The sequence below is a fragment of the Artemia sp. Qi Xiang Cuo genome, chromosome 5 (genome assembly GCF_049724085.1).
Source record: "Artemia sp. Qi Xiang Cuo chromosome 5, ASM4972408v1, whole genome shotgun sequence".
NCBI lineage: Eukaryota > Metazoa > Arthropoda > Branchiopoda > Anostraca > Artemiidae > Artemia > Artemia sp. Qi Xiang Cuo.
The window spans coordinates 6,786,347-6,800,169 of record NC_142798.1 but is presented as its reverse complement, the minus strand read 5'-3'; the positions used below and the strand labels follow the sequence as shown (position 1 = coordinate 6,800,169).

At 33.7% G+C, this 13,823-nt stretch overlaps 2 protein-coding genes across 3 annotated transcripts in view; both read left to right on the top strand.

Annotated features, from left to right (window-relative positions):
- Positions 1-7,775, top strand: part of MED30 (Mediator complex subunit 30) — a 46,700-nt gene extending 38,925 nt beyond the window's left edge. Inside the window, exons 5-6 of one of the 2 annotated variants that reach the window (XM_089088703.1) lie at positions 2,723-2,813; positions 7,670-7,775. In XM_089088703.1, coding sequence (XP_088944829.1) covers positions 2,723-2,813; positions 7,670-7,728 — 150 coding nt within the window. In that variant the 3' untranslated portion in view covers positions 7,729-7,775. Of the gene's footprint in view, positions 1-2,722; positions 2,867-7,669 lie in introns of those variants that run through there. The other variant, XM_089088704.1, reaches the window with a different exon arrangement.
- LOC148951750 (uncharacterized) lies at positions 2,873-12,378 on the top strand. The gene is made up of 3 exons (XM_089088705.1): positions 2,873-3,257; positions 9,914-10,115; positions 12,247-12,378. The coding sequence occupies exons 1-3, from the start codon at positions 3,034-3,036 to the stop codon at positions 12,376-12,378; spliced, it is 558 nt and encodes a 185-aa protein (XP_088944831.1). The 5' UTR covers positions 2,873-3,033.
- Positions 12,379-13,823: the final 1,445 nt, after the last annotated feature.

The following is a 13,823-nucleotide window of genomic DNA, read 5'->3' as shown; positions in this document are numbered from 1 at the left end:
GGGGGGCTAGTTGCCAGTGGGTAACTTTTGACTCTTAAAAAGGGAATTAGAACTTTCAATTTCTAACCATTTGAGTTCCCTACGAGGTTTTTGCGACCACTTCTTCCATAAAAAACTTATATGCCCACCGGGCATAAGTTACAACCCTTCCCCCGGGCTCTGGGTGGGTGGGGGGGGGTATGTTGACCCCGAAGTTTTTGTATCTGATCGTTGGACTATTTTAAACAAACTGGCAATATCAAAATTTTAATCTAATTCATTTGGGGAAAAGAGGGCGTGTGTGTTTGGGGGGGGGGGGTAGATGCCCTCCGATCACTTGACTTATAAAAAGGTAAGTAGAATCTTCAATTTGCAATCAAATGAGCTACCTCTAAAATTTATACAACCACCACTTAGATGAAAACCTTATATGCCCCCGGGGCTTAACTCAAAAACTGGCTCCCGGGCTCTGGGGGTTTGTGTTGACCCTGGAGTTTTTGTTATTTGATTTTTGAACTAATTTCAACAAAATGGCTATATTAAAATTTTTATCAAATGGGTTTGGGGGAAATGTAAAATTAAACACTATAAGACATTCTACAGCTCATATTCTGCATGTATTTTGGAATATTTGTGGAATATTCTGAAATTCCTTTTTTCCTCATTATTTTTATTTGTCAGACTTTTTCTGTAGCTGCTCAGTCCTGAATTTGGGAGAGTTTTTCACGGGGGTGCGAATTTTCCGAAGGAAAGAAGCTTAGCACCTGCCGGTATATTATTCCTTCTGCTATGATCAGGTTTCGATGGTAAGTACGTGATGTAGTGAGCCAGTACAACGTTCTTTGTAAATAATTAAATAAAAAAATACAAGTTTTTTAAACTGAAAGTAAGGAGCGACATTAAAACTTAAAACGAACAGAAATTATTCCGTATATGAAAGGGGCTGTCCCCTCCTCAACGCCTCGCTCTTTACGCTAAAGTTTGAAGCTTCTTTAATAATGTTCGTTGATAAGCTGAATCTGATGGTGTGAATTTCGTTAAAGTTAATTAAAAAAATTTGCAATTAAAACAAAATTTTATTGTTTAAAAAAAATTGAGCTGTGAGAAAGTCAAACTTTAGCGTAAAGAGCGAGGCGTTGAGGCGGGGACAGCCCCTTTCATATACAGAATAATTTCTGTACGTTTTAAGTTTTAACGTCGTTCCTTACTTTCAGTTAAAAAAACTTGTTTTTTTTTTATTTCATTTGTGAACGTTTTTTAACTAATGCAGGTTTTTATTTTGGCTCACCGTGCATGAATAATTAAAACAAAATTTGAATATTAATTTTACTTTTATTTGGTTAAATGGCTTTCTCGAAACTTGTTGAATTTTATTTACGAACGTTTTTATTAGTAATAAATATACGTAACTTACGAATTAACTTACGTAACGAACTTCTATATTCATATATTTTTAATACGTATATTAGGGGGTTTGCCCCCTAGTCAATACCTTGCTCTTTAAGCTAAAGTTCGAATTTTGTTCCAATTCTTTAAAAATGACCTCTTAATCACAAAGGCCGTTAATTAGAGTAAATAGATCTTATGAAAGTATTAAAAAATCTTTGGCTTAAAGAGCGAGGCATTGACTAGAAGGTGAACCCAATCATATAGCTAATATTCTTTAGTTCGTTTTAAGTTTTGATGTTGCTCCTTACTTTCAGTTGAAAAACTTGTTTTTTTTATATTTAATTTCTGATTTTTTTTAAAATAATGATGGGAAATCCGGCGCCCCATTCATAGCAATTTCCCCTTCCCCATGAAAACTTCCTTCATGAAAAGATCCTCCCATATAACCCCCGACCCACCCCCACCCCCCACTACCAGAAAAAATTCCCCCTGAAAACGTCTGTATACTTTCCAATAACCAATACTATATGTTAATATTGGGTAAAGTTCATAACTTTCAGCCCTCCCCCTGGGGGATTCGAGGGATTAAGTCATCCTAAAAGACATAGTTATCATATTTACGACCATGCTGAACAAAATGGTTATCTCAAAATTTTGATCGGGTGACTTTGAGAAAAAAAAATGAGCGTGGGAGGGGGTCTAGTTGCCCTCCATTTTATTGTCACTTAAAAAGGCCACTAGAACTTTTATTTACGTTCCAAAGAGCCCTCCTATGATATTCTAGGACTACTGAGTTAATACGATTACCCCCGGGGGAAAAGAAAAAAAACAAATAAACACGCATCCGTGATCTTTCTTCTGGCAAAAAAGGGAAAATTCCGCATTCTTGTAGTTAGGAGCTTGAAACCTCTACAGTAGGGTTCTCTGATACGCTGAATATGATGGTGTGATTTTCATTAAGGCGCCATTGCTTTTAGGGGGCCTTTCCCCTTTTCTCGAAAATAGCAACATTTTCTCAGGCGCATAGCTTTTGATAGGTCGGAATAAATTTGATGAAACCTATATATTTGAAATCAAAATTAAAATCTGATTCTTTTGATGTATCTATTGGTATCAAAATTCCTCTTTTTAGTTTCGGTTACCATTGAGCCGGGTCGCTCCTTACTTACAGTTCGTTACCACGAACTGTTTGATAATCTTTAAAAAAAAAATGAGTTTTTAATTTTGAATTTTCGCACAAGCTTTTCAACTATAAAAAAACCTAAAATTTTAGCTGTAATAAAATATGTCACAGCACTGGTTCCTTCTAATCAAATTGCATGTATATCCTTCTAAGCAAATCCTTTTTTTTCAGCAAATTGTGATCAAGAACCAGCACTTAAAGGAGATTATTGACTATACGCGGAATGTGATTTGGGAAATCAACAGTATGCTTGCTGCAGCACGTAAATAATGCATTTTATTCTTGTTTTTTAGAAAAATAAACTTCGTTGTATTGTTTTAGATCAACCTATAGATTAGCCTTTTCCCTTATAGGGTTTTTTGTGGGTATTTCTAGAGTTTTGCAAGAAATTGTGAAAGGATGGGCAATTAAAAAAAAAATCCTTTATCTCTATCAATAAGTTTGATGAATACAGAGGATTCAGTATCCTACAAACCTTCAAAATGTACACAGGCACGAGGGATTACGAAGCAAGAGTTGCATCATTACCTTTTGGCATCAACTTTGACCCAAGGATGGCTACTGAGCTCCTATCTCGGCTAAACACAATGGAAATGTTTGTACCTACGCATACCACGTTTATGACGCCCTTTCAAAAAGATTCTTTAAGGTACATTTGGCTTGAGCTTAGAAAGCGAGATGGGGCATTTGGTCGATTCTTTGACAGGTAAATTACGAAGTTTTTTTCTTTTATTTGACTACGTGGATGAATTTCAGTTTCAACTATACTGTTTAAACAAATTAATACAGCAACAAAGATTAAGTCTCAACGGAGAGTAAGTTCAGGAAGTTGGATGTAATGACAAATCTACAATCTAATCTCTTCATAATACTGATTTTATTGTTTCCAAAAAACAAGCAGCTTTACAGACAAAGTCTTTACCCTGCATTCTTCTTCTGTCAAAGCTTTCTGGTCCTGTCAGTTTAGCCCTCCTCCTATTTTCCTTCTGTTCTCCTCCTATCCTCATGACTATCTACCTCAGTTCTGTCCTAGGATGGATGGATGATAGACTATCTTTCAATAAGTGAAAATGACATCATTTTTATACAATCCTGAAAAACGCTTATACCCGCTTTGGCTCTCACTCAAACTATGTACCTTGGCTTTTTCTCCAACTAACCATGGCTTGATGGCAACTTGATCTTAATTCAGTTGAGTTGAGTATTGGATTTTGTTAAGGTTGAGTATTGTACTCTGACTGCTTGCTGGAGTTCATATATTTTGTAATAGCTCTAAGGATTCTAGGCACCGAACTGTCGAGTTGATCAGATTGGGTCCAACACTCTTTATAAGAGTTAACCAGGGTTTTAATAGAAAGTGGTAGTTTGTGGAATGTCTTTATACCTCCAGAACCAAGTGCATTTGAAAATGCTTGGTAGTGACAATGTAAAGTTTAACATTGTGAGACCTGATCCAGGAGCTTGGGTTATCTAGGCTGAATCTATGCAATATTTAGATGTTATTTTCGGAAGTATGCAAGAGTTATCCCACAATTCTTTAACCAATGGCTCGATTTTTAGAAGAAAGATGGGTCCATGATGAAACCTTTTTATCTATTTTTAAACCATCAAAAAAATAGGGAAATGCTTCTTATATATAATTTTATCAAATTGAGAAAACTTTTTCTACACTTACTGGAGAAGAATAAGTTCTTTTTTTCGTTTTGAAAATGGGTGCTTATTAGAGGTGAGTATCCAATTCCATGGTCTATTTTCATTTCGAAAATAGTTTAAATAGTTTCTATATTTTCACTTAATTTAACTTGGTCTATATATATATATATATATATATATATATATATATATATATATATATATATATATATATATATATATATATATATATATATATATATATATATATATATATATATATATATATTGAATTGAATTAAATTTATTTATAACCCGTTGAAATATAATGATGAGCGGAGTATAAAAAAAAGAAAAAAGAAGAAGAAAAGAAAAAACAAAAGAAAAATAAAAAGACGGATAATGACAAATAAAACGACATTAAAATTCATAGAATAATCGCACAAGCATAGTAATAAACCAAACAAAAAAAATGACAGCACAAGCCAATGTGACAAGCACATAGACAAGCACGAATAAAACAAAGATAAAACTTATGGAACAAGCACACAAGCAGAATAATAAACCAAACAATCATACAGTATATATAACAAACACAAACAGTAAACGTGAAAGACCTATTGTTTTATTAAATAAAAAAAACAAGTTTTTTAAACTGAAAGTAAGGAGCGACATTAAAACGAACAGAAATTATACCGTATATGAAAGGGACTGTCCCCTCCTCAACGCCTCGCTCTTTACGCTAAAGTTTTTCATTGTTTAAAAAAATGAAATTGTGAGCCAGAGTCAAACTTTAGCGTAAAGAGCGAGGCGTTGAGGAGGGGACAGCCCCTTTCATATACGGAATAATTTCTGTTCGTTTTAAGTTTTAATGTCGCTCCTTACTTTCAGTTTAAAAAACTTTTTTTAATTTCTGATCTTTTTTTAGTTAATGCAGCTTTTATTTTGGCTCATCGTCATTGAATAAGTAAACAAAATTTGCATAAAATTTTACTTTTCTTTTGCTGAATGGCTGTCGCTAAATTTGGTTCTGACGTAATTTACAAATTAACTTACGTAACGAACTTCTATATTCGTATATTTTCCTTCTGGCAAAAAATACAAAGTTGCAGATTTCTGCAGATATGAGCTTGAAACCTATGCAATAGGGTTTTCTGATACGCTGAATCTGACGGTGTGATTTTCATTAAAATTCTTTCGCTTGTAGGGGATGTTTTTCCCCTCTTTAAAAAATCAGGTAAATTTTTTCAGGCTCGTAGCCTTTGATGAGTAATACTAAACTTAATAAAATTTATATATTTAGAATCAGCATTATAAGCCCATTCTTTTGATACATTTATTGACATCAAAATTCCTTTTTTAAAAGTTTCAATTACTATTGAGCCGTATTGCTTGTTTTTTTTTATTTTTTTTTTTTATTACGTATATGTTATTACGTATATGAGGGGGTTCTCCCCTTAGTCACTACCACACTCTTTACTTTAAAATTTAAAAAAAAATTTAATTCACAAACCCCTGAATCACAAAGGCCGTTTAATTAGAATAGACAGCTGTTTTAAAAGCACTAAAAAAAAAACTGGAGCGTAAAGAGTGAAGTATTGACTTGGGGGAGAACCCCCTCATGTACGTAATAATTTCTGTTCGTTTTAAGTTCTAATGTTGCTTCTTACTTTCAGTTGAAAAAACTTGTTTTTTTGTTTTTTAATTTAATTTCTGATCGTTTTTTAAATAATGCTTGGAAATCCGGCTCCCCTTTCATAGAAATGTCCCTTACCCTAAAGAAACATCTTCCACGGAAAGATTCTACCGAGTAACCCCCTCCTCCAGCCCCCCCACCAGAAAAAAATCCTTCCTGAAAATGTCTGTATACTTCCCAAATAACCAATACAATATATAAGCAATGGGCAAAGTTCATAACTTCCAGCCCATTCCCTGGAAACTGTGGGGGAGTAAGTCATCCTCAAAACATATTTATTAGATTTTCGACTATGCTGGACGAAATGGCTATCTCAAAATTTTGATTGGGTGACTTTAGGAAAACAATGAGCGTGGGAGGGGGCCAAGTTGCCCTCCATTTTTTTTGGTCACTTAAAAAGGGCACTAGAACTTTTAATTTCCGTTCCAATGAGCTCTCCTACGATATTCTAGGACCACTGGGTCAATACGATTATCCCTGGAAAAAAAAAACAAAAAAACAAATAAACACGCATCCGTGATCTTTCTTCTGGCCAAAAATGGAAAATTCCACATTTTTGTAGATAGGAGCTTGAAACCTCTACAGTAGGGTTCTCTAATACGGTGAACATGATGGTGTGACTTTTATTAAGGTTTTTTATCTTTTAGGGGGTCTTTTCCCCTTTTTTCAAAAATCAGCCAAATTTTCTCAGGCGCGTAACTTTTGATGGGTAAAATTAAACTTGATGAAACTTATATTTTTGAAATTAAAATTAAAATCTGATTCTTTTGATGTATCTATTGGTATCAAAATTCCGTTTTTTAGAGTATCGGTTACCATTGAGCCGGGTCGCTTCTTACTTACAATTCGTTACCACGAATTGTTTGAAAATGGAACACCATGGGTGTCCATTTATTCCCCTATTGTAAACTGCAATAAGGATTATGTAATCATAATCCTTAGTGTCATCGTTAATAATGCGGTACATTCACGAGTCCCACCGTCAATGCTTGTAATAATAGGAAGTGCAATAAAGTAAAGAGCGATAACGGCTTCAGTGCAATTTTTTTCATCATGCCACTTCTTATGGAAGAAGTATATATATATATATATATATATATATATATATATATATATATATATATATATATATATATATATATATATATATATATATATATATTATATATATATATATATATATATATATATATATATATATATATTGTGCGAGCTTATTGGTTTTTATTGTTTACATATATATATATATATATATATATATATATATATATATATGTATATATGTATATATGTATATATATATATATATATATATATATATATATATATATATATATATATATATATATATATATATATATATATATATATATATATATATATATATATATATATATATATATATATATATATATAAACAATAAAAACCAATAAGCTCGCACAATAATATGCTCTCCGACAGATGAACTAGCCAAATTTTTTTCGGGGGGGGGGGGGCGGCGGGAGGGGGGTCAATGGATTTTATTGACCGGCTGGTCATTTTATTTGACTGTGTGATATCGCTATTAAAAATTACTTCTTTTTTATCGACTGAAACTAATCTTCTTTCATTGGTTTTACGTCATTTATTTCTATCAACCCATTTACTTAATAGAAAAAAATTTGAGCTAGTAAAATAGCGACTCAAATTTTTTCACTGACTGGCTGAAAATATTGAGCGGGGCTCCCTCTCGTATGTGACGCCCCGACTCCCAGAAATGCTCAATGGCTAACAAAAGGTTTATTTTCAGGTTTTTCCAGTGGCCTGGCCACAGCATGTAGTAGCATACACACTGCAGCATGTAAATAATTGTATGAAGTTTCTCCATTTTATTGGCATGAAGTAAAGCTCGAAGTGTTTTATATTTTGTTCCATAGATTAGGCTTATCCTTATATTAAAAAAAAACGATTGTTTGTGACTAATTCTATAGTTTATTAGCAAGACATTTTGAAAATTTTTATCCGACAGTTTTTCTGGCTAACAATGTTTTCACGATCTAACAGAAAATTGCTAGCATAGACTGTTAGGTAACAACCGGAAAATAATAAATCCAGGGACGATGATTATTTTTCATTAAAAAAGCTAAACCTGTAGGGTTAAATTTTCGGGATTTTTCTTTTGTCAAAAAAACTGTGGTAACCGAAAGGTGAATAGCAATAGTGGTAAGGAATTGAGGACCGATAAGAATTAATCTGAATAGTAGTCCTGGTCAGAACGCTGCATATCATTGTTCGAATATACTTTTTTTAGTTAGAAAATCGACAAATAATTTTGAAGTACTGCAAGGCAAATATATTTCAAATAATCATCACGATAATCACAAATGATCATAATCCTTAGTGTCATCGTTAATAACTCCGTACATTCACGAGTCTTACCGTCAATGCTTGTAATCATAGGAAGTGCAATAAAGTAAAGAGCGATACGGCTTCAGTGCAATTTTTTTCGCCATGCCACTTCTTATGGTAGAAGTTTCGTAGAAATTTCGGAGGCGGTTCGTTCGATTATAAACTGAAAGTTCTAGTGCCCCTTTTTAAGAGCCAAAAGAGATTGGAGGAGGACCAGCCCCCCCCTACTTTCCCACGCCCTCTTTTCTGCCTCTCTCTCAATTCCAAAACGCAACCGATCAAAATTTTGAGATAGTTGTTTCTTCAAAATAGCAAAAACATTCAATATCTATGCTTCCGAGGACTGTACCACAGCTCACATCTTTGGAATAAGGGCAGTAAATTTTGCCAGCTGTCCATTGGTTGCATATAGGCTTGGTTATTGGAAAGGGAGGGCATATTTGATCCTGGGTCTCCAAAAAAGTTAAGGGTATTAAGGTGGAATTTTCAAGGCGTGTTAAGGGCGATTTAAGACTAAATCAAAAGACACTACGTTCATTCAGTTTGTCAAAAGGGTCTATCTGCATTATCATAGAAACGATTAAGAATTTAGCTTAGGCTTTCAGGGTATATTGAGGAGGATGTTGAACCTAATCAAAACATTATTTATTATTCAGGGTGTCAACAGGCCATGTGGGTAATGTCGTAGGAAGTAATGGGGGTATTAGGTTGATACTGGTTCTAAAAAGGGAATATGAAATATCGTTCTGAAATATCACCTTTAGCCGTTCTTAAGATATTGTAGACATCCCCTTTTGACAACTAGTATGCACATAGGGTGTTTGATTTAGTTCAACATAACCTGGAAGGATAAACTTAATGTCCTTGCTGTTTATGAGACATTGCAGGTAAACTGTTTTGAAAGCATGGAAAGCAAATGTTCTGAAATATCGAAGGAATGGCTAAGAGTATGAAGTTGCAACTTTCAATGTCTGTTGAGGGGATGTTGAACTGAATCGAAAGACACTATATGTATCCATGCTTTCAAAACAGTTTACCTGCAATGTCTCATAAACAGCAAGGACATTAAGTTTATCCTTCCAGGTTATGTTGAACTAAATCAAACACCCTATGTGCATACTAGTTGTCAAAAGGGGATGTCTACAATATCTTAGGAACGGCTAAAGGTGATAAGTTGAAATTTTCATGGAATGTTGAGAGCGATTTAAAATTAAATTAAAAGACACTATTCGCACCTATATTGTCAAAAGGGCTTATCTGCAATGTCCCAGGAATAGCTAAATTCATTATGTCGAAATTTCCAAGGAATGTCGAAAGAAGGATGATGAACTAAATCAAATGCTTTTAAATGCATCCAGCTTGTCAAAGACGACTTATTAGGGTATTGTGAATTTTCAAGAAAAGGCGAGTGGAATGTAAAACTAACTCAACAGTTTGTTCACTTTCTCCCCATCTTTAGGTTGCGGCTAAGAGCATAATGAGCTGGAAAGCTAAACTGATTATTGAAGATTTTGCAAAAATTATGCGTAATTTTCGACAGGTCAGTACGAAAAGAAGGGGGGGGGGGAATAAAAAGGAACTAAGGGGCTGCGGACAAGATTACATTAACAAGACGTTTGCTAGAATGATCTATTTTCTTTTCAAGACTCTTTTCAAGATTTCCGCAGGAGAGAGAGTGTTTTGAAAGATTTCACGGATTTACTGAAGAACAAATCACGAAGGTTGTCACCTCTCTTCAGGACATAATTGATTGCACTTGGAATAATGACAGAGATAGTGTCGATAGAAAAATTGAAGACCTTGCAGTTCACCATGCAGAAATGGATGTGAAAAAAGTGAACTTTGAGGTACAGTATTTGAATTATTTTTTCTCTACTGTCATACTCTGTTTACCAACTATTTCTTTTTTTTTAGTAATATGGCCTTGAAAAGTTTTAAAAGAAGGGGAAAACGTTTCCTGCAACAAAGCAACTGCTATAAAAATACAACCATTATTAAATTACTGCTCTACTAACAGTATAGCAAAAGACCAAAGTCTGAACCTTTTCCAACTCTTAGTATACTTTTTCGCGATGTGTGGAAGTATGGATGAGAGTGATGTATGACTGTGTAAAATTGAGTGAGTTGAGAAATGAAGCATATGGAAACTGTGAGTTTGATGAGGGATGGCTGGTTAATGTAATGAGGAATGCATGTTTTACAAGTATTAAAAATTTAGGACGATTTCTCAGGTGGGCAATGGAGCAGAGAAGTAGATTTTGTGATCTGTGTTTCTCCTTATTTATGTTATGTAATGTTTATGTAATGACATTTATTTAAAAGGGAATTTTTCTTTTTTGTTTTGTAGTGCCATTGCTCTAGGGCAATAAAACTCAACTACCTACTTACTATACGTACTTGGAGGATGGAGAAAGGTGAAATCAATAACCAAAGGTTCAATACAAAATATAAGATTCAAATCATAAATGTGAAGTTAATTCAATAATGGCGAAACAGAACCCAATATAATTTGTGTACGGTCTGGGGAGGTTTGAACTCTCATCTTACTCGAGGGGATTTATGCTTATTCTATAATTTAATCTCGTTTTTTAGTTAATGCATAAAAATTTATTTAATTTGTTAGGAAAAAAAAGGATGCTTTCTCTTTCATCATGCTTGTAACGGTCGGCCTACTTTTTCTTTCTTTTATAAAAAGAAGCGCATATCATTTATTAGTTTGTTTATGGTGAAAAGCTTCTAAAAGTACCTAGTTATTTGAAACAGATTGCAATGCGCAGACAGCAACAAAAGGATGTAACAATACAAATAATAAGAAGCTTACTTTTTCTGATTCATTTTCGTAGACCCTCGTTGGAAAACCTATTTCATAACATCGAACTTCCCATTTTACATTAGCCCAAATAGGAAAAAGCAGCACGCCCCCTTGCGAAGATTTGGGATTTTAAAAACCAAGAAAGAGCTACTTCTTAGTATGTTCGGTTTGATCAATTCATTTATTTGGATACACACGATTTGTACAATCGTGTACAAATCCTGAGTATCAGTAAATGACTCTCCTTTGGCTGTTAGGTATTCGGTTTTAATTCTTCTAATTTTTTATTTTTTTGAACTTCATTCGTTTTTAATTTTGGGTTTTCATTGGTTTTTTTTTTTTTTTTTTACATTGACTCTCCACGTTTGGTTTTTCTCTGTTTTTTTTTTTTTTGGCATTTTCCTTTATTTTTTTTTTGTTTGAGCTAAAGAAGAGACGCGGTTGTCTTATCGAAACATTCGCTTTGTTTTTTTTTCAGTATTTTCGTATGGCCTTGAAAAAAAACATTTTGATTGTTTTTCTTTATATTTTGGATTTAGGTCAAACAAATAAAGCTGAAAATTTCAATCCCAATACAGCTCTCCACGCTCGTGTTACAACCATAATGCAAATTTTGTGGCAGCTCATCTTTTACATAATCTTATTATATTGTCTTTTATGGTAGCAATTTTTAGGCTTTGTACTTTTTCAAATATAGTTTCTTTGCTCGTGACTTCCAGTTTTCTGGATTCCAGGATATCCAGCATTTCTCGATGCTTTTTTTTCAGGATTCAAAGCTTTTTTCCAGGATTTGGTGCTTTTTTTCCAAGCACACCTAATTTTTGTACAGTTCGTAGTATTATGGCAACTTGATTTACAAAACTACGTAATATATTGCAGTTGTGGCTGATTGAAAAATAATCAAATCGGCACATTAAGCTACAGCTCTAGAATTTTTGCAGATCAGCGACTGCAGTGAAGCTTAAGAAATTTGATTCTAGACTTTCATATCATGATCGTGTGGAATGACTAATGTAATTCAATATAAAAATATAGTATCTTAAAGTATTGTCCTTCTCTTTCACTCTTTATTTATATTTGTCTCTCTCTTTCCGTCTCTCCTTAGCAACCATTTTCATTCTTTAACTTCAGAAATTTTTAACTTTAAGCAATTATTCCTTTTTCAGAGGTTTGCAACTGTCTTATTGGAATTTATGGTTGAGGAAATGGAAGAAGAAATTTCAGATTTCGACCTTGAATCCTGGGTAGTTGCACTGAAAATATTTGTGAACGTTATGGGTGTTTTTTTAAACCAATAAAAAGTTTGGTATAATAACTTTGGTTTTTAGTGCCAATTGATTGACATATTTTACGGATACTATTTTACCCCTTTATAAAATATGGGTACCCTCCAGGCAAATTACTTTATACGCACTGGGGACTAGGACTCGTCAATGGGAATTTCATTTAAACCAACACAGAATAATATCAAAGATTATGTCGTGCTTTGTGTCTACAGATTCTGTAGAATGCTTTAAAATTTTACTGTTGGGACTGAGTCCTTCAAGCAGGGATTCACTGACTTCATAACCTCCTAAAAAGTTGGAATTTGTTCTAGAGGTAGGAAGTTCTGTGGGCTATCGCTCTCCTTTGGCTTCGAAGAAACATCTGAAAACGACAATGAAAGGGAAGTCTTGACAACACATTAAACCATAGATAGATAGATAAATAGATAGATATTTATTGCAATAAAAGCCGCTTTGGGCCATGGCAAAAAATAGAAAATCACACAAAATAATAGCACATGATTATAACACTAATAGCAAAATATAGTACATAACAATAACAATGCAAAATTACTAAACTAAACAAAAACACAATAAAGCACGTAATGCCATTAAACTAACATATATAACACAAAATCTCACACATGATAGATAGATAGATAGATAGATAGACATTTAATGCTCTAAAGCCACAAGGGCCATGGCTATAAAAAATAACAAACAAGAAAACAACTTACACACATACAACAATAATTTCAAAACTTACCCTACCCCCTTTACAAAAATTCTATCTCAATGTGACATACCCAATCTTATATTATTTTGCTATCATTCTTATTATCCCATAATTTTTTGATCCCATTACTGAAACCAACCACTCACTTGTCCCCACATTACCAAAAAAAATTCTTTCCTTAAATCCTGTAATTCGGGACAAAGGACCATGAAGTGAAGCAGATCCTCACCATTTTCTCCACACATAGGGCATGAGTAGGGACCGTCCATTACCCTTAACCTCCCTAAATATTTCCTCCTTTCTCTAAGTGCCATAAAGTTACCCCACCCTTACAGATACCACTTAATTTCTTCACTATTTAAACCTACTTTAAAATAAATATCATATCCCCAGACATTCTTCCATTGCCGGTAAACGCCGAGGGACGCCGAGGCTGCGACAGTAGAGATGCCTCATGAGCTCGTGTCACCCACCCCTGCTGCCACCTACAACTTTTTTTACATAATTTATGTCTGTTTGTTGTCAGTGAGAATGAAAAAACAGTATTTTTCTCACTTTGATGGATGTTTTCTTGGATGGTTATGTGGGTTAGTCAATTTATTTGATGTTTTTCATGGATGTCAACAGTAATTTATGTCTGTTTTATGGTTTTTGTCAGTGAGAATGGAAAAACAGTATTTTTCTCACTTGAAAAAACAGGAATTTTCTCACATTGATGGTTGTTTCATGGACGGTTATGTGT

Coding starts and splice junctions, on each gene's coding strand:
- LOC148951750 (XM_089088705.1), top strand. CDS start 3,034: ATGTACACAGGCACGAGGGATTACGAAGCAAGAGTTGCATCATTACCT. Junction 3,258..9,913: donor TTTGGTCGATTCTTTGACAG/GTAAATTACGAA, acceptor TTTCTTTTCAAG/ACTCTTTTCAAGATTTCCGC. Junction 10,116..12,246: donor TGAAAAAAGTGAACTTTGAG/GTACAGTATTTG, acceptor TTCCTTTTTCAG/AGGTTTGCAACTGTCTTATT.